Here is a 25,260-nt window from a genome sequence, read left to right on the forward strand (position 1 = left end):
AAAAGATTGATGTAAGAAGTTGTGTGTAATGCTATGATGATGTCGAGTTGTTTGTAGGCCTATACTCTGAATTGTAGTTTAAAGACACTTAAAAAAATGTCCTTTTTCTGCTATCTGCACCCAAAACATTAACAATACTTTAAAATTAAATAGTATAATATATATATACATTTTTGTATATTTGATTAACACTAATTGGTTGGAGTTTCGATGTTCAGACTGCTTAATGTTTAATAAAAATATTAAATATTTTTATTTATTGTATTTTACAGATTTAAACAATCAGAAGAGAAAGAATGGAAAGTATCAATGTGACAGTTGCAAGAAAGAATTCGCTTTGAAGTACAATTTAAAATATCATCAAAGGATTCACACTGGAGAAGGGCTCTTTACCTGTGATCATTGCAAACGAAGCTTTACACAAAAACATGTCTTGATTGAACATCTCCGAACTCACACAGGAGAGAAGCCTTTCTCGTGTACTTATTGCCCTCAAAAGTTCAGTTTTAAATTTGGTTTAAATTATCATATTAATAAACATCATAATAACAATTTTGAGCAATGAAATTTTCTATGGATGAAAATTTGATAAACAAAAATTGATCAAAATGATTGATTAGTTTGTTTGGAAAATATTTCCAAACAAACTAATCGTGTTTAGATTTTATTGCATTAAAAAACAAGAAAAATGTGTTTTGTTTTCTTGATTTTTGTAATCTTTACATTATACATAAAACAATTGATTTTATGTATGGAGAAAAAATAGTTTGTATACTTTTGAATAAATAAGTGTTTAATTAAAACACTAACACATAATTAATACGGTATGTTTTAACATTTATTTAGAACAAAAGGGTTCATCTGTAATAATCACGAATTATTATTATTACAATATTCAGAATGAAACGCAATTGCTCTTAATGAACTCCATTGTAGATATTTGTTTCTGATAAACAGTTAAAATTCTTTAAAAATTGAAAAATTGCCGCTGTTTTTCTATCAGCAAGAACAGAAGATTTTAGTTTGTAAAATCTGTCGTTGTTTATGCGAAATTTTGAATTGTGTTTGGAGCAATGTCCATACATAATTCTTTTGACAATTATTCGTATATTCAGTTATAAAATTAGAACATTTTGGAACAATATTAAAATCAGAAGCTAAATATTAAAAATGAAATGATTAAATATTTAAAAACACAAAATAAAAGAAAAATATTTATTCTTCAGAAAATGAAAAATACGAATAAATAGAAGAGAAATTAATAAAATAATGTTTAAATGATGATAACGTAAGTATTCTTCAAGCAGGTAAATCTATACAACTGGTAACACTACGTAATTAATGGTTAAAACACGGAAAGTGGTTATAGAAAGAGGAATTGACGAAAAAGAAAAAAATAACATAGAAAAGAAACGAGCAATTATTTATTGTGACGTCTGAATGCCAGGATGCATTGTCTAATATATTTTGAATCTAATTTCAAATCTACGCTCACTCCTTCAATTAGTAGGGACTTCATCTGTAAATCATGCTTTTCTTTCAAGAATAGAGTCGTGCTGGTTGTCTAACATCTTTCGGGGAAAGTTATGAATTAAAATAACACGTTTGTATTAACACTTTTGCATTAAAAGTTCATATATAGTTAATAGGGGCCATCTGATTCTAAGGTTTCCATGGCTTGTCTCGTCTTTCATCTATCTAACTCGATTCACGAGATTAACTGACTAAAAATCATAAACTCAATTAAACAAAAAGATTACTGGCTTATATAAGAAGCATAAATTGAAAAAAATAAGAAAAAAGCAGATCTTAGACGTTGATATTAGAATTCCAATCTTAACATAAGTAGTAAAACAAAAATAAACCAGTACCGAGTTGCATAACTCCCGGCAACATTTAAACTTTTGGTAGCGTAATCTGTTATCGTATTTTATTAGAACAGTATTTTTTTTTTACATATTCTTAACTTTTATAAAATGTCAAAAAGGTAATTTTTGAAGGTGAGATAAGTTTTATAAAAAAAAATTGAAAATGCTAATAACGAGTAAAATTGTCATTAATCCTACTTAATTAATCCTTAAATTGTCATCCATCCCACTAATGGCTTCATTCCTGCCAGGCTGAGTTGGAGGCATCTTGTTCCCAACTTTGCCTTGTCCTCAGTTCGCACTGACCACGGGAACTTCAACGCTTACCTCCAACGGTTCCGGCTACGAGACAGCGAGACCTGCAGGTGCAACACGAACACCAAACAAGACTACCTTCACCTATAGTTTGGCTGTCCACTCTTCGACAGCAACAGAGACAGACTCATTGAGGCTGCACTTTGTAACAACTATAACTAACCGTATCTACTACAAGGCCTAGTATATGAGTAAGACATGTACAATCGCTTTAAAAATATAACTTTAAAAAATATTTTAAAAAGAAAGTATTGAAGAATTTAAAATACTTTTTCCATGTTTTGAAACCGTGTCGTATCTTTTATAAACGCAATGTAGCGTAGTAACGATCACTTGGCACAATTCATTCTTATATTTCAATATTCGTCGGTAAAATATTTTAGTTTACAGCATACAAAATTCTGATAAATTAAATTACTAGTCTGACTAAAGTTATAATAGAACATTAATCTAAATTCATAGGATTAGATGTAGTATCAATGTACCCATCCATAAAAAGATGCATGTTTTTTTGAAGCGTTGAATAAAGAAATAGAAGAATATGAAATAGATTTAATGAAATATGTGTTTTAAAAATAATTATCTTGAAAACGAACAAGATTAGAATATGTAGAGAGATTGTATGAATATGGGCAGCATTATTCGACCGAAATTAAAAAAATAAAATATATTACACACGTTATGTCGATGACGTAATAATATTTATAATAGGAATATAACAGAAGGTAATAATATATTAGAAAAAGTTCATAAAATAAATTGTACTATCATATTTGCATTAGAAAAAGAAGAATAAAATGAAATAAAACAGGCGTAATACATGTGGGGGTTAGATGAGTCAAACACTTAAATTGTTAACAAAATAAACGAAGCGTTGCCGAAGAGACAAGAATGAACAGGAAAAGGAGAGGACAGTTTTAGAAGGCGTGAGGAAAACTGAATTATTATTATTAGTAGTAGTTATTATCATTATAATATTTATTTTTAAGGATAAAAACTTTTTAAAAATTATGAGTTGATTAATTTGCTTGCATTTTTCGTAAAAACCATTCTGTTAGTTCACGCTGAGCCTATTCATAATTTGAAAACCTTTATAAAGTCGGACGAAACTATGCATTTACCATTAATTACAACTATAGAGTTAACTTTTGTATAACTTAAGATATAACGTATAAAGTGTTGCATGCTTTAATGTATTGTCAATAATTATTTCTTAAATTATTATGTTATTAGATATCACCAGATGACCCGAAGGTCATAAGACGTAAATGTTATATAGTCGGAATAGTTTTTTCCGCTTCCGATTCTTTCAGAGGACAAATGAGAACTCACACCGGAGTGCGGCCATATTCATGCAATATTCGCAACGAATCATTTACATTGAAAACTCAATTGAAGAAGAGACACCAGAAAAGTTTCATCCGGAAAACAAAACACAGACGAGCTTTAAAGTAAGTTTACAACATTTTTTTAGGAATGAATTTTTAACAAATATTCAATTAATACTATAAAAAGACATTATAAAGTTCAGTGGCGTAGTGTTGGTGTCAGCCGCCCCCTTATTTAGGTATCTCAATTTACAAGACTAAAATTCAGTTTCGTCAGAAAATAGCGAGGTTGCGGCCGAAGTTTTCATCTGTAAAACGTGAACGTCGAACGTCGAGCGCCGTTTACAAGAAGCTGCGCTCGACGTTCGACGTTCACGTTTTACAGATGAAAACTTCGGCCGCAACCTCTCTAATAAGTAATGAAAAATTCNTATTAAAATTATATACATACTTTTCGCCGTCCAGCGCCACGCTACGGAGAGTCTAGGCGAGCTATCGTCTGTACAGTATGTAAATTAGGTACCGTAAGTCTAATACTGTACTGTAATTTTATACATTTCTTGTGAAAGAAACATTACTTATTCAACGGCCATAAAAATTATTTACATTAATGATGTCTCCAAAGTTCAATGAAGTTTTCGCAGAAAAATAACTTATAAAAAATCAGCCGCGGTTTGGTTCATTCGACATCGCCATTGCTCAAGCTTGTTTTCGTCGCGGAGCAGCGCGACGAAAACAAGCTTGAGCAATGGCGATGTCGAATGGTTCACACTCCGTAAGTAATCCTACAATTTTTTGTTTATAGCGTAGTTTATACGGATTATTTCCAAAAAATATACGTATTTTTGAAATGTTGAGTTGGATTAGTGTAGAATCGATTAATTTTATGGAAGAAAACCTTTCAAACAGCCGTAGTCCGTAAAGTGCATATGTGTCGGGCTGTGATTGGCTGTCATTCCTACTAAATTGATTCATAAAGAACGGAAAGTATCTACCGTCTTATAGGGGAATCGACTGTATTTTCAATTAAAATTAAATAACCAAAAAAATTGAGTGTTGAGATGACTATCATAAAACAATATGAATATTAACAAGTGAAATTTTCATTGCTGAACCCATGCCACACATAACACAACTCTACATGTCTCCATTTCCTTGATTTTTCACAACGAAAATTTATTAGCATTAATGTGTTTCATAAAGAAGACACCGTATCAAATTTGTTTACTCAAGCTTTATTCCATCCAAGGATAAGAAACAAAATAGTAGCAATACATACAAACTTGTATTTTTTTACTTTTTTCGGTTCGAGAAATTTCAAGTGGTGAAGATTTGCAAAATACTCGGAGTGTCAACTTTGACACGATTCCGGTATTTTTCCTTGTTATGTATACATAAATGCCAGGAAAACGATGAAAATACGGTCTTTAAAAAAATACGTCTTCCAACTCAAGAATTTTGGGTGATCTCTAAAGATCACCCACGAATTCTTGGGACTGAAGATGCGTCACTTAAAAAGCAACTAAATACGATAAAAAAATTCTTCGGCAAAAATTGTATAAAAAATACAAAATAATAAATTAGTTTCATGGTGTACGTACAAAAAGACATTTTTGTACGTACACCATGAAACTAAATTCCATGGCGTAATATACGTGGTTAGAATTTTCAAAAAGAAAAAGACAAAGTGAGAACACACTTTTATGTATTGACTACTATAACAATTTTCTTAAATTTTGTAAATATTAACTTATTATTGTTCTGACAATTTTTATGGAAAAATGATGAAATAAATACAGTACTCAGTATTTTTTATATAATGGTTACAGAAGAAAAACTGTTGTTTGTATTATTTTTAATTATGTACTCCTTTCAAATTGCATTAATGCTAAATTTCTTATGTACAAAAATATGTATGTATGTAAAAAGACATCTTCAACTAACGTCTTAACGCAATATTAGATGTAGTTAATAAAAAAATACATATTTTGTTAAAAGATTTATTAAAAATATTAAAATATAAAGAATATTTATTTATATTTAAAGAAATGTTTAAAAAGGTTATTTAAAAAACTATATAAAGATTATTTGTTATCGCTTATACCTACGTTCGTAAGTGACGTCATAAAGAATATTCTTCAGATTTCGTACTTTTACAAACATACCTTGTCATTTTCCATATGATCAATATTTATTATACATGAAATAAACAAACTTTCTCTTATATAATCATATATATCACGATGCTCTTAAAATATTTCACTATATTATGGTAAAAGTCAATTATCTAAATGCACTAAAGTGGGCGATGCAGTGCATTTTATGTAATTGGCTTTTACTCAAATGATTGCATTCTTATCGACTCACCTAGACACTAGGGCTGCCACTATATTCCTGAAACTAACAGAAACGTTTAGCTAACGGTCCGTAGCTTTCACAGTGCTGCAAACTTAACGTGAATTATACTATAGATACGAATGCAGGAATAATAGTTAACAATTATTGTATAAATAACTAACATAGTCGAAATAACAAAGTAATTATACTTCCTAGCAGTTTTAGTTTTACTTAATTAATATAATACATTATCAATTTACTATACTTATCTATTTTGAACACTGTTGATATATTTCTGACTTTGAAATTTACTCATGACTAGGGTTTCTCATTTCCCGGTCTTTTGCTTTTCCCGGGATCCCGGGATAAAAGTGAACTGTTTCCCGGGATCCCGGGAAATCCCGGGATAGAATTAATTATTTTTAAGGTATACAAAATATCTTGAAATCAAATGATATAATTATTTTCCATTTTTTAAAGTNGGTATTAGGAATGGGTTGACCTAACCATTTGCCAGGGCTATCGAGAGTTTATGGGTTCAGGAGTAGAACGAGCCCCTTTTGTCTCTTAGCGGGCTTCTTTAGTCATTTCTTTTTTAACAAATAATATAAGGTACGTAGAATGTTTACTTTTTTATTTTAAAAAGTCGTGGATTTTATTTTCCGTTTGAAAAAATAATGTTAATTTTGTATGGAAATGAATTACTACGAGTTCCTAAGTTTTTTCCTGGCCGGAAAAATTCTCAGGTCTTTCCCTCTCGACAGCTCTGCCCTTTGACATCTGCGAAAACATTAATCCGCAAGTAACAGTCCTGCGTAAAACAAGACCCTACTGTAAATCATACATTCGCCGCTGATATCGTAATGTTGTTCCTAACGTTTCTCTTTATTGTATAAAATTGAATAACGTTTTACTGTGTAATAGTTAATGTGAACTATTGCGATATCAATCTTATAATCATCGGAATTAAGGAATTGTTCCTTTAATTCAGACGGTTATGAGAGATTGACAGAATCATCGAAGATATTTCTGGATAAAAACAGTATGAAAATGATTTAAATGACAATTTATCACTGTTGAATTCAGAAATTTTCTGAAAAAGAGAAGAGTACAAATAGCTCGATAAAATACGCACTGTACAGATCCGAATAAAAAATCCGAATTGAGACCGATATAGCCGAGAGTATTCTTGAATAATAGTCGAGCGTGACGCATATCATAAACGTTTAGTAGGATACATAACAGGTAAACAAGCACAAGGATATTTTTCAACTATAAATTTTTTGAAACATGTTTGAACAATATGGTATATAGTTACGAAATTTTGTTTTCAAATGATAGTGTTATTTTAATCGTTCAAACAGGCCAATAAATTTCTACAGTTAGAAAACTTAATCTTGAGAATATGTCTCAGATCAGTCGACATACTATGTAAACGACAGCTCATATCACACACTACCAGTTCTGGTAACGTTGAATATATGACGAAATATTTTATTTTATAAATTTGATGACAATCCTCAGTTACATATAACTGAATTCGTGATTATCGCTGTTCATTAAACATTACTTGTATTTTAATAAATAAGCGAAAATATTGTTATAAATTTTATTTTTGTGAGTTTCATGATGAATTTCTTCTTCCAGATGATTATCTTACTCTTAAAGCCAATCTTCTATCTACGGTAGGAGTACGAGATGGCGTCGAGCTTCACTTTCCCATTGGAGTAGCTGTAAATCATAATAACGACACCATTATATGTGATACTGGGCATCATATAATATGGATTGTAAATGGAGACGGAAAACTCAAACAGAAAATTCAGCAAAAGAAAAAAGGTAAAGAATGAATTATTGTTGAATGCGATTATTTTTCTAACATCACATTACGTGGATCGTAGTTTCCGAAATTATGTAGAAAGTGTTTCAGATCTAATTCCATAATCTGTACACTAGATAACGTGATGCTGAAAAATTGAAGTGTAGAATTTATGTAATTGTAGAAATTCTTCCTGTAGTACTTCTAAATTATTACTCTCGCGTTTATAATTTATTTATTTTTTTCAAACTTTGAAGAACAGATATAAATTACGATATTATATCAGAACGTGTTCTATGATAAGCTAATTATTGATATATTCATAATCAAAAATGTAAATGTTCCTATGAATGCAATTCATTTTAAATTCTTCGTGTTTTTTTATCTTACAGGAGAACATTTCTTCAGGCCTTCAGCAGTAGTAGTTATGGAAGATGATAGTTTTGTCATAAAGGATAGTATAGGACTTCATTTATATAATAAAGATGGCATTTTTATAAGAAGTATTGGCGAAACAGTACTCCATAGGCCTTTTGGTAAAATAATTTCTTATTTATGCTTACCAAACATAATGCATTATCGCAGTATCTTTAGGTTACAGAGAAGAAACAAAATTCCTGTAAATGAGGTCTTCAAAATTTAATTAAAAATATTAGCAATAAAAATAAATTTTAATGAAGGCGAAATGCAAGAAAGTGGCAAAACGTATTCGAATATGATTGTTTTTTGTCAGAATTTTGATCATTTAGTGAAACGTTTTTGAAACGAGCGAAATATTAAATATATTACGATTAATTATAAAAATATAGATGTTTCACGAAAATGTTGCCGATTGTTAACTTTTAGAAATTATATAGTCAACTAAGATTTGTTTCAATATTTTATTTATTAAATATTACAGACGTTTTTATTAAGTTTGTTTCGTTATTCATTAATTTACAGGTCTTGCAATTACAGAAGACCAGAAGTTGATAACATTAAACGAGACACGGAAATCTGATCTCTTTGTTTTCAACAAAGATGGCGGTGTAGAAAACCGTAATTTATACGAACCATTAATTAAGCGACATGAAAAATCGAAATGTCGATTTTTGGCGTATTACTCTAATGAAGTCGTCGTATCTGATTTAGGTAGGAAGAAATAATACAGAGAATATTTATCGAGATTTTATCTAAATTACTGAATTTTCAGGTTTAAGTATGATGTATAAAACTACTGTGGATGGTAAATTGATCAAAACCTTCGGCACTTTTGGAAATATTGAGGGAACCATGAACGAACCATCTGGCATCGCTTTGGATCCGACAGGAACCATGCTTATTGGCGATAGCAGAAACGATCGTATACAGGTAAGTTATAATTAAATAAACACGATTAACGCAACAGAAACTTTAAACGAATTAACATTACAGGTCTTTGATTGGGAAGGTGAATATATGGGTAAAGTGACTTTCTCTCATCCCATTCGAAGACCGTCTGACATAACTTTGACTAAAGATGGACGTCTGTACGTTCTTAATTACTTGAATCATCACTTAGCAATTTATGCTCTTAAAATAGAGTAATTTTCAAATCTGTTCTTCACAGATTAATCATTGTGAATTTTAAGTATTGAACATATTAAATTGAATTCATACTGTTTATCAGATTTTGAATTCTTTTTCATATTGTATTCTTTAAGTTTCTTACAATGTAATGTACATGTATTGCATTTAATTTCATAAATTAAAACATCTAAATACTTTATTTTAGATTTTCATTTGGTGTAATTACCTTGGCTTTTTAACATACATAATATATGTTAAAAACTACATAATTTCCAAAACATTTCGTTCAAGTGGATGATGGCTAAAAGTATGATGAAGATAACAGCTTTTTTCCTGAAATCTACACAAAGCTTTTTTTACTGGCTAGTTTTAAAAAAGTTGAAATATTTTTCAGGCATGGAACCGTAATATAAAGTGTCTTTCGAAAGAATTTACACCGTTAAAAACTATAGAAATGAGCGTGAATGTAAATTTTTTAAAAGGCTTGTAACTTAATCAAATATTTCGTCTCTATTTTTTCGGTTGAAAATGTATGAAAATTCGAATTTGGCATACGAAAAGTTGTGAAGACCACCATTTCCCCCCAGTGGCGTGCCGTGATATTTAATAAGAGGGAAGCTGTGTTTTTGTAAGAAGCCGACTTCCAGAGGCAATCAGTCAGTGATGGTCTAGGGTCCATTCGTATTCGTTTATTCGTGTCTTCTGTGAGCTTTACTAAAATTATTTAAATCGTCAAAGCCGTTCTTATTCCACACACTAATTTCATTTGAAATTAATAGGCAAGGCCAACAAAACGAATTTTGCATTTCTATGCATCCACAAACCATTTTATATCTTCATAAATTTTATTGTGAAAATGTCGAACAAATTTTTTTGTTGACGTATTTATATTTAATTTAGGCATTGGTCTTTCTCTTTTAATAATGTTTTCTTTTTTATTATATAGTCTCGAGCCAAAACTTTTTTAAAATAAATTTTCAATATTACAATTACATTCTAAATCGCTAGCCATAATAAAAGGCCTAAAATTAAAAATAAAATTATAAAAACTTGTTAAAATAAAATGTGTGATGGATATACTATTATACATACCTGGTAAAAAATATTCAATTGTATGAATATACTTTTAAAGAAAATTATAATTAAATATAGCTTTGTAAAGAAACGTACATAAAAACTACATAAAATATTCTTTACTTTTTAAATCTTAACCACTTAATCAAATAGCTCCCTACGAGTAGAATCAGAGACGGTCCTGCTAGGTGAGCGGAACCAGAGAAAGCTCAGTTAGAGAGTTAGACAGGGAGAGACAGAAAAGGGGGACGAGACAGAGAGATAGAAAAGAATGCAAGAGAAAGAACGAACGAGCACCAGACCAGACGAGTATCAGAGCGAGAGTAGCTCAAGAGAAGACGAGCAAGCATCAATAATAGACTAAGAGTGAGAGTGAAACAGGATCAAGAGACTGACCGACTGTCTGAACAGACGAGATAAGACATCTTGTTTACCTGGTATGTTGTGAGTCGCATAAGTTCGAATACCCTCCGTTAGGCACCCCTTCGTTATATAGTTAGAGATAGGCAAATTTCAAAAAATCGGATTTTATAATTCTGTTCTAAACTTCAGTTTTGTGTTAATAAATTTCCTTAAATTGGTTATATCTGACTCTGCATTCTTCCTCCTGAGAGGCTCATTCCTGGACTTCAGAGTGGCTCTTACCCTCGCGCCTTAATCATTTATTTCGTTTCAATCGGCGGTGTGTCCGATAAAACACACCTGGTGGCAGGACCCTACCTAATAAATCTTTACGGTCCCCGAACCCCACAAAGTGATTTAAGGTTATCGAAGGATCATTCGCAGCATTGTCTAAGTTTATAAATCGCATTTTCGCGTGGCTCCGTGTCCAGGTAGCTGTCACAATCAAAATTTCCAAAATGTCAAAGAATGAAATATCATTTACTACCGATCTACTCAATTCGGAAAAATTAAAATCAATGTCAATTTTTCCGATTAGAAATTGCAGATGGTATTATACACAATATATATATATATATACGTAGAAGAATACTAAAATGTTTTCATTTCCGTCTTTTTCCATCACCAGGAACCAAACAGTGTTTACAGAGACGATATAGCATGATATATAATCGATATTTTCTGAAGATAAAATTAATACGATAGTTATTTTAAACTTTTTATCATTTAGAGCTTATAAAAATTTACGTATCGAACTAAATAATAAAGATTTTCCCTTTTCGTTATTTTTCCTTGTTTCTTCTGAATGTAACGCATATATTCAATACTAGCAGACCCCGCCACGCGTTGTTGTGGCTCAACATGAATCTACAGTAGAACCTCGATTATCCGATCCAATTGGGAAATGGGATTGGTCGGATAATTGAAAAGTCAGATAACCGAAAAGTATGAAAAAATCCATTATTACTGCAGTATATTATTATATCCCACGTAATTAGTATATTAGTATATCGCTATTAACCTACTTCGCATTGAATTTTCATCGATGTTAAGCCTAACAAAAATTTTTTAAAATAATAATCGTCGCTATTGTATCGTTAAAAATTAGAAAATTAAGCCTCGTTTAAATACTGGCTCCCTTTCACGGTCGAATGAGTGTTGTCAGCTAAAACACGTAAAAATAATATTAATGTAGCCAAGACATAGCCAAATATTGTTGCGCCACATCACTAGCGGACATTTGAAATTTGCCAATTAGGGCGGTCGGTTAACCGAGGTGTCGGTTAATCGGGGGTCGGATAATCGAGGCTCTACTATATAACTATATGATTAATATTAATCTCAGATTATTTGAAATGAATTGCGTGTAACAAAAAATTAATCGAATTCATTTTGACGGTAGAAAAATATAATCAGCGAAAAGTCACCGAAATTACAACACGCTGCATCCCGACTGCTGTGTAATTGTAAGTGTCTGGATACAATCTGTTATACTCCTTCAAAATTTCGCGATTATTTCGTGTCTCCGTCGTCAAAATTGCTTCAATGATTTTTTTCGTATTTATCGGCATTCTTTTTTCTGTAATAGATTAAACATTATTAATAATTAAAATGATGTTCTTAGAATAAAATCTTGCAACAAAGACACAGGAGAGAACTAATTACGGTATTATTGAGTTCAAATCATGCGCATTTAATTACTTTCGAACAACAATAAAATTATAAATTATTATTTTTCTGCATTGTTGTTTTCATTCTCCGAAATTTATAAATTCAATTTAAATAACTAAATTCACAGCATTTACTGTTTAAATTAAATTAATTAACCTCAGAAATGGTAAGTAAAACCTTTATTTTGTCAAACACTTTCAATTTGGCAATGTTTTACAACAATTTTCGACAGGATACCTTCAATCTTAATTTCGTATCGTGCCTAGAGTACATATTACAGATATTAGCATAATATTTCAATGCGTGATAATTATTTGTATTACCATAATTAATTTAGATTTAAGTTTTAACTAATTATTTATTTTTACTCAACGTAATTTTTTAAAAGGACGGAAAACATCAATGCCCAACTTGCGGTAGAACATTTTCGACAAAACAAAATTTAAAGAGACACATGCGGACTCACACAGATGAGAAGCCGTTTAAATGCAATATCTGCGAACGTCATTTTTCGGATAAAACCAATTTAAGACGGCATTTGCTATCGCATTCGGATGAAACACCATTCAAGTGCAATTACACAGGTTGTGGATGGAGCTTTAAATGGAAAAATAATTTAGAACGACACGTGTACAGAAAGCATCCTCAAGAGATTTTATCTAAAGTAAATATTACGACAAGTTCTTATAAAGTAGAAACATCATAAACGTCTTCTTTATTGTTTACGGTGTTATTAAATTATTTCATGTTGTTATTTTGTTAATAATACGAATAATGTTATTAAGATTGAATTCAGCTTAGAGTCGATAAGACTTGTACGATTGTGCGTAATTGCTAATATCAATAATAATATTACTGAGCAACAGCTTGCAAGCTGTATTTTTATAAAATAATTTCCTATATACATAGTTTAATAAAATTCGGACATTACAATGAAATAAATCGTGAAAATCGATTAACGACATTTTAAATAAATAATTGACATGAAGTATTTGCATTTAAAGAGGTACGTTTCGTGTGTTATATATTGTAAATATTTAATTGAAAACTCAATGAATGATTAGATTCCAGCAGATGACCCGAAGATACAAAGCCGTATATGTCACATTTGCAAAAAACCTTATGAAAATTTATATAATTTAAAAATCCACTTGAGAACCCACAACAGAGAACGGCCATTTACTTGTAATTTCTGCAACAGTACATTCCTGTACAAACATAATTTAAACAGACACATCAGAAATTTCCATGCAGGAGAGGAAAGTCCATCTTGCTCCCAGGTAAGTTTATAAATGTGTTGATGAGTGAACTCACTACTGACTATTAGAATGAAATAATATCAATAACTTCACTTATTTAACCATCATCCATTGTTTCAATATTTATTAATCGCATATATTATACACACGTGTAATTGTTTAATTCGATAATCCGAGTAAATAAGTTTCTTCGTAATTAACAGGATAATTCCTGGTTAAAAATATAGAACCATTCTGAATTCTTAGTCTAATAACAGCCATTAATACGCACAGACTGAGCATTTTTTCTATGAACTATGAGTCATTCGATAATTGGTCTGTATCGTAATGTTTCTGTGTCATTTCTTGGATCTAAGACGAGAGATTATAATTAATTCTTCAAATTTGAAATTAGTGAATACAATTTACTTCAGAAATTCGATGTTTTTATTGACAAAACTTCATTTGTACTAAAATAATTTAAACAAGAGCCATTTACTTTCGTTGTGGTATCATCGTCTTTGTGTTAGCGTGTGTGTTTACCATGAAAATAACGTTAGTTAATTCTTTCTCACTCAGGACCACGCTTTTATTTGTAAGGAAATAATGAATACTCAACATAATACTGTGGATTCAAACTTATGGGACACTCTTTGTACAGTAGAGCCTCGATTATCCGACTCAATTGGGGACTAGAATTGGTCGGATAATTGAAAAGTCGGATAACCGAAAAGTATGAAAAAATCCATTATTAGTGTAGTATATTATTATATCCCATGTAATTAGTATATTAGTATATCGCTATTAACCTACTTAGCGTTGAATTTTCATCGATGTTAAGCCTAACAAAAATTTTTNAGCACAATTATTCCAGATATTACAGGTTCCGACAAGTAAAGAATTTTTATAGTCCTGCCACAAATAAGCTATATATTGATTATTGACCATTTGTGACATGCTATAACGAGCAAAAAATTAAAAAAAAACTAATAGGTAGGTTTAAAATTAATAAATACAAATGTATTCTGACAGTGAATGAGTTAATTATGCTTTCTATTTGCAAAATTCCTCAACCTTAACACAAAATAAGAAAAAAAGTGAATTTTTAAGAAATTTGCGGGATTTCCCGGGATAAGAAAAATTTCCCGGGATATTTCCCGGGTTAAAAAAACAACCGGGATCCCGGTTGTTTTTTTAACCCAACCGGGATTTTTAAAACAACCGGGATTCCCGGATCCCGGGATCCGGGATCCCGGAAATCCCGTTTGAGAAATCCTACTCATGACCGACGTTCGTAGATACGAAATATGTGTTAGTTGTTTGTTGCAGTCGCACCTGCTCACAGCACTAATTTACGGATGGAACTTTTTCGATCCATGCTACTGTCGACTGTTTCATTTGAAACAAAAATTATTGCAAAAGTTCTTATGCTTTGTAGAATTTGTAAATTCGCAATTTTTTTTTCTTATTGCTTCTTATGACAATACTGTCGATTGCAGAAAACACACCTTGCTTCGGTTGGTATTCAATGGTATATTATAACATCTTCGTNAAATAATAATCGTCGCTATTGTATCGTTAAAAATTAGAAAATTAAGCCTCGTTTAAATACTGGCTCCCTTTCATGGTCGAATGAGTGCTGCCAGCTAAAACACGTAAAAATAATATTAAAGTAGCCAAGACATAGCCAAATATTGTAGTGCGGACATTTGAAATTTGCCGACTAGGACGGTCGGTTAAGCGAGGTGTCGGTTAATCGGGGGTCGGATAATCGAGGCTCTACTGTATATACAACTCCTTACTAACACCTAAAATTAATAGGTTTGCTTATATTAAGTCAATGTGTGGCCTTACAAATTAAAGGCTATTGTTAGATAATTTGTTCCCCATTTAGGATAAATATGTAATAGTGTGGGCAACGAAACATTTATTATAAACAAGAAGAAGCTTACAATAATTGTTCGAAATGACATGAAAAACGTCTGTACGTCGGCATATGTATTATATTCCTTGACGTACTCCGGGGTAAGGAACGCTTCTGAAAGATTTGGGTGGTCTTAGCCGAGAAGCTGGATAACACGGAAACAAAATAAAAAGTTAGAACTTGCGCTATCTTCAAGCAGTTACGGAAGAAGGCAGCTCGACAGTGTACATGAAAACAATTGTGGGAAAAATCTCAAGCGTCCTCGGGTCCACAGTTTAAATAGGATTTTAGCGGATTAAGTAGTTGCGATTTGTTTAGATTTTTCTGCTTCGCTTCGCAATTAATCACCACTGTGTTTCCCGGTGTTTGCTTGTTTGTTAAGTTACTGAAACGCAACACTTGGAATGTGCGTAGGTAGGATGCCTTCCGAGAAGTCTTTTTAAGTGTATCTGTCTATTATCAGGCGTTACAAACATGCAGAAAACCCAAAAAACGACAGATGGCCAGCCCATCCAGTGTACAGGAAACGGAACCGCTTGTCCACTGATGGGTCGTTTCAGGGTATAACAATACTTAGAATATAAGGCGAGAAATTCGATCGTTCGGATACAATTTGTCCCGGAATTGTTTATTGATTCTTTCCCTCTTTCCTGTTTTACGTATTCTGGCTGTTGTGTGCACATAACAGGGGAGAGTTTGAGAATCTTGTCAAATTTGACTTCACGACATTTGAGATCTCTACGTTTTGACGTCCATTGAACACAAAAAAAAAGTGAAAAAGTGTGTGCGTAGAAAAGTTGTCTGTGTTTGTGTTGATGTCCATTTCGTATAAAAGGCATTATAGGTATCAGTTTTTTTAAATAAAACGTCTTGGAGCTCCCTCCAACACCTTTTATCACAAAAAGGTCTAGGAGGGAACTTCAAGACGTTTTATCACCAAAGAGAAAGAGGATAATCTAGCGTGAAGTTGGGTTTAATAAAGATTTTAGTTATTTTTAGCATTTACAGATCTTTATAAAACTCATCTCTACTATTAAGTTCTTTGTTGTTTTATAATAATTAAAAATATACAAATTATTTATTACAAAATCTCGTAATAGGTGACACCATATAAAATTTTATGTATTTATTATGATTAATAATTAAATAGATAAATTTAGAATAAAATCTTATAAAAGTCGGAAAGTTAGGCAACTCTTGCTATAATTTATAAAGCCATTGTGTTCTCATAATTTGAAATTCAAGAATTTATCGATTCTGTTTCCTGCGTTTTTCCTTCCATTCAAATTATTTATCAAAAGTTTACTCCATGATTGGGTCTTTGTGAGAAGAAACTTATGAAATTCGTCAAATTATATAAAAAATAGAGAAGTTTCCGTTGTTATTATGTAGGGGAGATCGGGGCAACTTCGGCATGCGGGGCAAGTTTGTCAAGCGCTTTTTTAAAAAAACAAATTAAAAGGAGACTTTGGTTATAGGTTAGGCAGTTGAGTTTTATTGGTGGCTTGTTGAGTGTAGTGTTTTTATTGTTCTCCAACAAGCGTAGTTGAATTATCAAGCAAATTTTCATTTTCGTTCAATTCCATATAATATTTTTTTTCCATTTATATTGAATTGGCAGGTTTTGTTATAATTCCATGATAACGAAAGTTACTTTTCCTGTTAGAAGGATGTAACTTCAACTTATTCACGTGGCCAGATCGTGGCTTGGCATTCTGTTCTCAGGGTTGTACTTAATGTTTCGAAATCATGACTAGCGGGGTAAGATCGGCAACATAAAGCCACATTAGAAGCAAAGGATAAAAATCAAACAGATGATAAATGAAAACATGTTTGCATTTGTTATTCATGTATATATGTCTTTGAACTTGCATTTCGTTGTAATAATATTAAATGGGTGTTGGATTTGTATTTCTTTGTTTTAATAGTGAATTCCAACTTATACATTGTTAATAACATAATTTTATATACGTGCCTATCTTGCCCCATTACTGTTGCCCCTATACCAGGGGCAACTTTAATAAAAATAATTAAAATAATTACAACTTTACAAAAAGAGAGAAGTTGCCGATCTTGCCCCTATACCCGGGGCAACTTCGTCAATTTCTCTCTTCTTGTAAAGTTGTAATTATTTTAATTATTTTTATTTCCAAACTGATTTTAACCAGTTCTATAGTAAGGTAACATTCCAATAGACAATATGCAAAGCTTTTTTTTCAGTTTACAGCAGTATTTATTACACAAAATTTAAGTAAAGCTTAACATGCCGATCTTGCCCCGATCTCCCCTATATTAAGATGTCGAAATAAACTAAATACATCAGTAAACTTAAAAACTCAAGTATTTTCACTTAAAATTACGGTGAAAAGTGTCTCGGATGAAAATAAACTTGCAACATAATTTAAATGATTAAAATGAACTAATGTAATAAATTATAGTACATTAAAAAGCACTTTTAAACATTTTTTACATAGTTTTATTAACCAAATGTATATAATTATGAAATTTTAAACGAAATTAATCGGGACCACCTGCCTTAGGACTTTCATATCTAACTCCGTTCTAGAAATTATGCAATGAATGACGGACGAATGGACAGCGGATGTCATTGGGAATTTACAGGTCTATAGTTTTTTCAAATTGCAGCCAAATATTTTCGCGATTGAGTAACAAAGTACAGTACTATCATACCCATTTCTTGAATAGCCCAAAATATGTAATGATAAATTACGATGATAGCAACAGACACTCAGCAGCTGCAGTGAATAATGTTTTATTTATACACATTCAGGAATGTAAAATCATTACAATGTTTTGTATTACACACGCAAATATTTTTTGAAAACTACTAAAAATCTATAGAGAATATATGGTGAATCTTATCGAATATATTTACAGGATGTAAAAGACGATATTAAAGACGATATAAGTGAGAGGAAAAGAAAAGAATTTGATCCCTGCTTTAGTGCCGCGATCGATTCCGACGAAGAACGAAAACAACGAGAAGAAATCATTTTTGGAATGACAAGTGACACATCACACGAAACTGACGACATCTACGAAGACACTACGTTCGGAACAGATGTGGTACCATCGACATCTTTCGATCTGTTCCCAGAAGTAAGAATCGATCGATATGAATTGGAATGTGTCTTGTGTCAAGTTAAATTTGACGACGAACTTTCTCTGCAAGAACACATAAAAAAGTATCATTAAGAACCATTTTCAATGTAAAAACATTGAAATATTTATTATTTTTACGATTGTTTCTTTGAAATTTATTCTATTTTGATTCGTTTGGTCGTAAAGATTTTAAATATATGTTTGAAATTTTAATTTTAGTGACAAAATCACACGCGTAATTTAATGTTCAAAATTGTAGTGATTTAAAACAAACATAAATCAGTAATAAATTTTCAATAATTCTCATAAAGTTTAGAAGTTTTTTTATTGATAATTACCAAAAATGTAATCTAATTCAGAATTATATGGAGATTATAGAAAAATAATATATAAACTTTACATAACACAGATTAAGTGCATAAACACATTAATTTTTCAACGTTATAAAATCAGAGAACATTTATTCACAATATTAGAACTCTGAGGTTAGCTTCAATCTGTCAATTAGTAATGTCGAGACCTCTAATCTAAACGCAAAAAAAATTTGCTAATAACAGAGTTTTAATATGCTAGAACAGCGCGATAGAACGGGGTCACACATAAAATGTAGGTGTTTGGTACACAGATAAACTTGTCTTATATGTGTACCAAACACCTACATTTTATGTGTCTTGTCCTAGTGTTTTGAGAAAGAGAGATCCTTACACAATCATAACAATGGTTGCTAAACTTGGCGACTGCCCACGAATTGGGCGTCTAAACTTAAGTGGGAAAGTCGAGTAGCACGTTGGCTCTGTCGTAGAGATGCACAAGCACACATTTCCATGATCTACAGACAAGTCAGCCGTAAATAGCATACTGCAACAGAATAGAATTATAACCTATTAATTTGCTCATGAATCGGGATGCTTTTACTACTTCAGATACTACTCTTTTTTGGTTTACAGGATAACTTACTTTACTAGCGTTATTGGTCTGGTGTGGGACCGGGATAAACCGCTGTAATATTCCTGAATGTGAAATTTATAGTTTAAAGTATTACAACGTACAATTCGGTTTTTACTTCAGATATTATTGGATTGCGATTATTACCTACATAATAAAATATGTACTGTACATAAAATTTGTTAAATTATTTAATATAAATTTTTATATAATGAAGCTATTACAATGTCACAACTATACACTTGACATATTTATATTCATGATAAATAAATAATATACAGGCTGAAGATGTCTTTCTTTTATATAGTAAATGTTTACATTACATTTTATACAGTATTCTAAAAGTGTATAAGTATTAAAAAAAAGTATAAATCTGATTTTTTACTGCCATTGCTTCCTTTTAACATTTACTTCTACATCTTGTATATTTAAATTTTACTGTACAATTTTTATGAATATTTCTGGGTTGACTTGTTTTGTGTTTTAATCGGGGATAGTAATCACACGCTTTTCAACATTATTAAGATAAACATCAATAAATATATAAACACAGTCTTTGATGTTAACAGACTTTGAGTTAATCGCGTAAAAATAATCAATTATTTACGTAGTTTAATACGTATACTCGTTAAAGATTGCTGTGCATTATTCTGCTTTGGCTTTTAGAATAGAATTCTTATATTTATTCATTGACATTTTTCATATAATCCAGTCTTTTGTCGTATCTATACTTCATGATATTACGTAGATCATCCCATTAAAATATTTTCTAGCAAATATCTGAAATATTTGGTTTAAAATATTTCAAGTATTTTAAAAATTGCAAATATTAAAAAGTTGTGATGAATACTTTTTAACTTTCTACGATTTTTAAGTTTTTTTTTTATTATTATAATTAAAAATTATGAAAAAAATAGATTAATTTCGTTTATATCATTAAGTACGAAAATTTTCTGTCTGTGCCAATAACAACACAAGTTTATTAACGTATAAGTAGCTGTTCTCTTTCAGTCTGGACGTTCTCCATCTTTGATGCCTTCCATTTTTTTTTCAGGACGAAATTTCAGTAATAACGAATAATTTGTATGTTTTTCTAATATTTGTTTTGTTGAAAATTGTAAAGCCGAACAGAGATAGAGAAATTTTCGGGGCTGATTTTGTTGACGTATTAATATTGTATTATAACATGAATATAGGCCTAATAGAAGATAATAATATATTAGAAAAAATGAATAAAATAAATAATAATATAACATTTGAATCAGAAAAAGAAGAAAAATGAAATAAAACGGATGTAATATACGCGGGGTTACATTAGTAAAATAGCTAAACTGTTAATAAAATAAACGAGGGTTGCCCAGGAGACAAGGGTAAAGGCGTGAGATGGCCTGAAGATTGTTACGAACATCGGAATATTATTGTCCTTTTTATTATTGTTTATAAAATTTTAGGGATTTTGAACAAAATTCGCACCAGAATTTTTAGAAGGGCAATAGAAGGATCCAGACAAGATGGCGGAGTTAGAGGTGAACGACAATATGACTGACCGTTGAATCTAAGGATAATACGACGACGGATGTGAAACATCTGAAGGGTGCTGATCTGAAAATCGAACTAAAAAGATTGAAAACAACGAGTAGCCGCTTCTTAAACATATACTTTTTTTAAATATATATCTTTTATTTGAAATAAAAATTCAATGGTATGAAATTATAATAAAAAGGTTTATTTAGAAAAAAAAACATGTAATATAAAATTAACAATCAAGTAGTACAGTACAAAGAGTGTAAATGAAAATGTACAATACCAGTACGACGTTTAAAACTGTTAATTGGAGGCATTTTTAATGCTATTACAAAAAATGAGTTATTGCACAATCAAATAAACAGTTTTTATCCGGTAAAAACCAAACATAAGTAACATCGACTACACTGAAATCACAAGAAAGTTTTTTCTTTATTTTCAGTTCTGCGAATTTTTATTAACTCTTTTAAGTATACTTAATCGGCAATTTCGGGCTCAATTCAAATATTCTTGCCTTTTAGGATTTCGCAAAATATTTTACTATTGAATACGCTGCTAGGAGTTGGCGGTCGTACAGGTACTGTACGTACTATATTTTACCTGTGGTTTAATTAGGTCTTCAGAGAAGAAGGCCAGAGGTACGAGGACAGAATTATATTTTTGTTAAAGAGCAGCTTCTATTGCGAAGTCTTACTCACCCACGATCAGTATCATTGAAACATCAGATGAACGATAAGCAAAAAGAGTATTTCACGTTATCCTAAAGACATTTATAAAGACACCGACAACGCAATACATCTGGAAGAATAGGTAACTCGCAATCTGTTCCTAGAAATAAGAATCGATCAATATGAGGTGTCTTGTGTAAATTGAAGTTTGATGACGAAGTTTCTGTGCAAGAATACACAAAAAAGTATCATTAACGAACAGTTTCTTTAATGTTGAAAGTATTTAAATACCACTTCATTTATTATTATCTTTGTTGAGTTCTTTCGACTTTGCTCTTTGCATAAATTAAAAGAATTTAAATAAGATTTTGTCATTTTAATTTTGTTGATTTTCATTAAATCATAGAAACTGATTTCATATAAAATCATTTATTTTTCATTTTTCAAATATTACGTACATAAAAAAATTTAGAAACAAATTCTTTGCTGGAATAACTTTAAATAGAACGTCTACAGTAATTAAAAACAATAAATCCAAAACTCGTTTGCTACTTGAAGAGAGTAAAAAGCCAAAATGCTTAAAATATAATTTTAAAAGTACTTTTTATTATACATTTGAAAACATGAGGAACAATATGAATGTACAGAGAAAATATCTGAAATCAGCCAAAAGTCATTTGAGAAAACAGGAATAAAACACAAATATATTTCTATGTTTCCAACTATTCTTCTGTTTAGATCATGCGCATCTAATTACTCTCGGACAACAATAAAATTCTATAACATTATTTCAGTGCATTGTTGTTTTATATTCAATTGAAAAAACTAAATTTAGAACATTTATTATTTAAACTAAATTAATTAAAATCTGAAATGGTAAGTAAAACGTTTACTTTGTGAAACAATTTTAATTTGTTTTTGAAAAATTACTGACAGAACACCTTCAATCTTAATCACGTATTGTGTCTAGAGTACATATTATATATTTTATCATATTTTAATATCTGATAATCATTTATATTATTATAAATAATTTACATTTAAATTTTTAGTAATTACTTATTTTTACCTAATGGAAATTTTTAAAAGGAAAGAAAACATCAATGCCCGGATTCACAAAAAATGAGAAACCGTTTAAATGCGAATTCTGCGGAAGACGTTTTACATGGAACAGCAATTTAACGCGGCATCTGAAATTGCATTCGAAGGAAAAGCCTTTCAAGTGCAATTGCAATGGCTGTAAATGGAGCTTTAAACGGGAAGATGAATTAGAACGACACCAGTTCTCATGGCATGGTGAAGAGATTTTATCTAAAGTAAACATTACGATAAGTTTTTATATTTTCATTTTAATATTTCGATTCCCAAAGCGATCAGTTATAAAAAAAAACAACCACAATAAAAGCTAATAGAATTATACAGAACACTTAATTTATTTTGTAAACAATATTCAATGTTACTTTGCTAATTTACAAAAACATGTGAGCCGCCAGGGAGGTCGGAAACCGTCGACTCTCCCTTTTCGGCAACAGGTCGTTAAACTTACTCACGTGTCATGATGGCTAAATTTCGAATGCGGTCCCGAAGGGTTGGGATGCTTTTTGTCAGGTCGAGTGGAGGAGGTGAGAGGGGTCGTCGACGTGGCGTAGGCGATATACGAGTAGACAACACCATTTAACAATGAGAAGAACAATTTATTAGACTAACGAAAAGGAAAAAAAATTAAAAAATACAAAAATCTAACATCAGGGAAGTGAATTTAGTTCACTAGCTCCTAACTCGCGGAGAGAGAGTTTACATTGATTTGTTTCATACCTCTAGGTTACTTCCACGTAGGCACAGAGTTCGACGCACAAATTTAAAGGTAAAGTTCCCGGAGACTTAATCCTTTTAGATCGTAGATGTGAGACGCCCCCGAGGAGGGGGAAAGAAGTCGCTTTTATAGCTTCGGACTGGGAAAATCAGTCATGTGATCACCTATTGTGAGAGGTAGGGTTGGTCCTGCAGGTGTGGAGGTTAAAGTTGTTCCCGGGACCCAAAACAAAATAACGAATTCGGACTTTAACTATAAACTCTTTTGTTTTGCAGCAGAGGAATAACATTGTTCGAGGGTTGAATGTTTATATTAATTAAGTAACTCATTACTGGATTTCTCTAACAGTAGTTAACTTTAAATAATTTATATCCATATAATGATACGCTTCACGTATTTGGAATGTCTGATACCCGTAAGAATGCTGCATAACGTCCACATATTAGAGAAATTGCGGCCGACGTGAAAACGTATACGTCGGACGTTCAGCGGCGCTTTCCTGTGAGCCTAGAAGTTTGACAATGATGTTTGGATAGTCAGTGGAGTCATGCTCGACATTCCAGACACCATTGCCAAACTTCCAAGCCTTTAGGAGAGCGGCGCCGAACGTCCGACGTACAAGTTTTCGCGTTTAAAACTTCGGCCTTAACCTCGCTATTATAACCGATTGAAAAGGCCCGTATGGTCGAAATGAATTCTGGCTTACTAATAATAGTATAAGTGTTAGACAAGTTGTGGGAAGTACGTAGAGAAGAATCGAAGAATAAGAACTCGTGAACTTGCAACAAAAGTGTTAATATTTAAAATTAATGCCGCGTTCGAGATTAAACAAGTCTTCATAAGTAAGCACTGTCTTGATTGGTTGAAAGCAAACACGTGTAGAAAATAGCAGAAAGTCAAATGAAGAATACCTGGAAAGTATTAACCAAAATTTACAATGGTATCCTGGGTGTCACGCTCAGAAAAACCAAACAGCTATGGGACTGTTACAAAAACTTTTAAAGAAAATAGCCATAAAAGAACAGTCACAAAAAACAGTTTGTTACCTTCCACACATAAACAGTTTATTATGCACAATTTACAGTGTTTGGATTGTGTATTGTATTAAAACATGTTATTTTTAATTTAGTTTATCCACTTCTCAAAAATGGTAAATAATGATAGTTGATATGCTAGTATTCTGCAAACAATTGTAAATGTTCTGGAGCTTTAACTGACAGTTAAAAAAGTTCAAAGGATAAGCATTTTCCACGGGGAATATAAAGTCTTACCCTCAATTATAGTCGACCCCCTATAATTATGATTCCTATATAACTGCGAAAAAATTGTGACGGTATCCGTAAAAAAAGGTAAAAAAAACTCCTATAATTACGTAAAACGTTATGGGGCAGCCGAACTACTTTTCCGCCGTCCATAGGCCACGCTACGGAGAGATTTCTATCGTCTGGATAGTATTAGGGGAGATCGGGGCAACTTCGGCATGCGGGGCAAGTTTGTCAAGCGCTTTTTTAAAAAAACAAATTAAAAGGAGACTTTGGTTATAGGTTAGGCAGTTGAGTTTTATTGGTGGCTTGTTGAGTGTAGTGTTTTTATTGTTCTCCAACAAGCGTAGTTGAATTATCAAGCAAATTTTCATTTTCGTTCAATTCCATATAATATTTTT

General features: G+C 31.3%; 2 protein-coding genes across 2 annotated transcripts; both read left to right on the forward strand.

Moving 5' to 3' along the window:
* Positions 1 to 7,495: 7,495 nt before the first annotated feature.
* On the forward strand, positions 7,496 to 9,397 carry LOC111613671 (tripartite motif-containing protein 2-like; the record flags this gene model as incomplete). The annotated part of the gene is made up of 5 exons (XM_023355018.1): positions 7,496 to 7,687; positions 8,060 to 8,203; positions 8,610 to 8,798; positions 8,860 to 9,017; positions 9,081 to 9,397. Coding segments are annotated over 5 exons (836 nt in total), but the record flags the coding sequence as incomplete, so codon positions are not given.
* A 3,069-nt stretch (positions 9,398 to 12,466) lies between these two features.
* LOC111613675 (gastrula zinc finger protein XlCGF7.1-like) lies at positions 12,467 to 18,740 on the forward strand. Its single transcript, XM_023355020.1, has 4 exons — positions 12,467 to 12,528; positions 12,751 to 13,026; positions 13,427 to 13,642; positions 18,423 to 18,740. Exons 1-4 carry the CDS (start codon positions 12,526 to 12,528, stop codon positions 18,738 to 18,740), a joined length of 813 nt encoding a protein of 270 aa, XP_023210788.1. The 5' UTR covers positions 12,467 to 12,525.
* Positions 18,741 to 25,260: the final 6,520 nt, after the last annotated feature.

This window comes from Centruroides sculpturatus, unplaced genomic scaffold, assembly GCF_000671375.1.
Source record: "Centruroides sculpturatus isolate CEXI.00-Female unplaced genomic scaffold, Cexi_2.0 scaffold1231, whole genome shotgun sequence".
NCBI lineage: Eukaryota > Metazoa > Arthropoda > Arachnida > Scorpiones > Buthidae > Centruroides > Centruroides sculpturatus.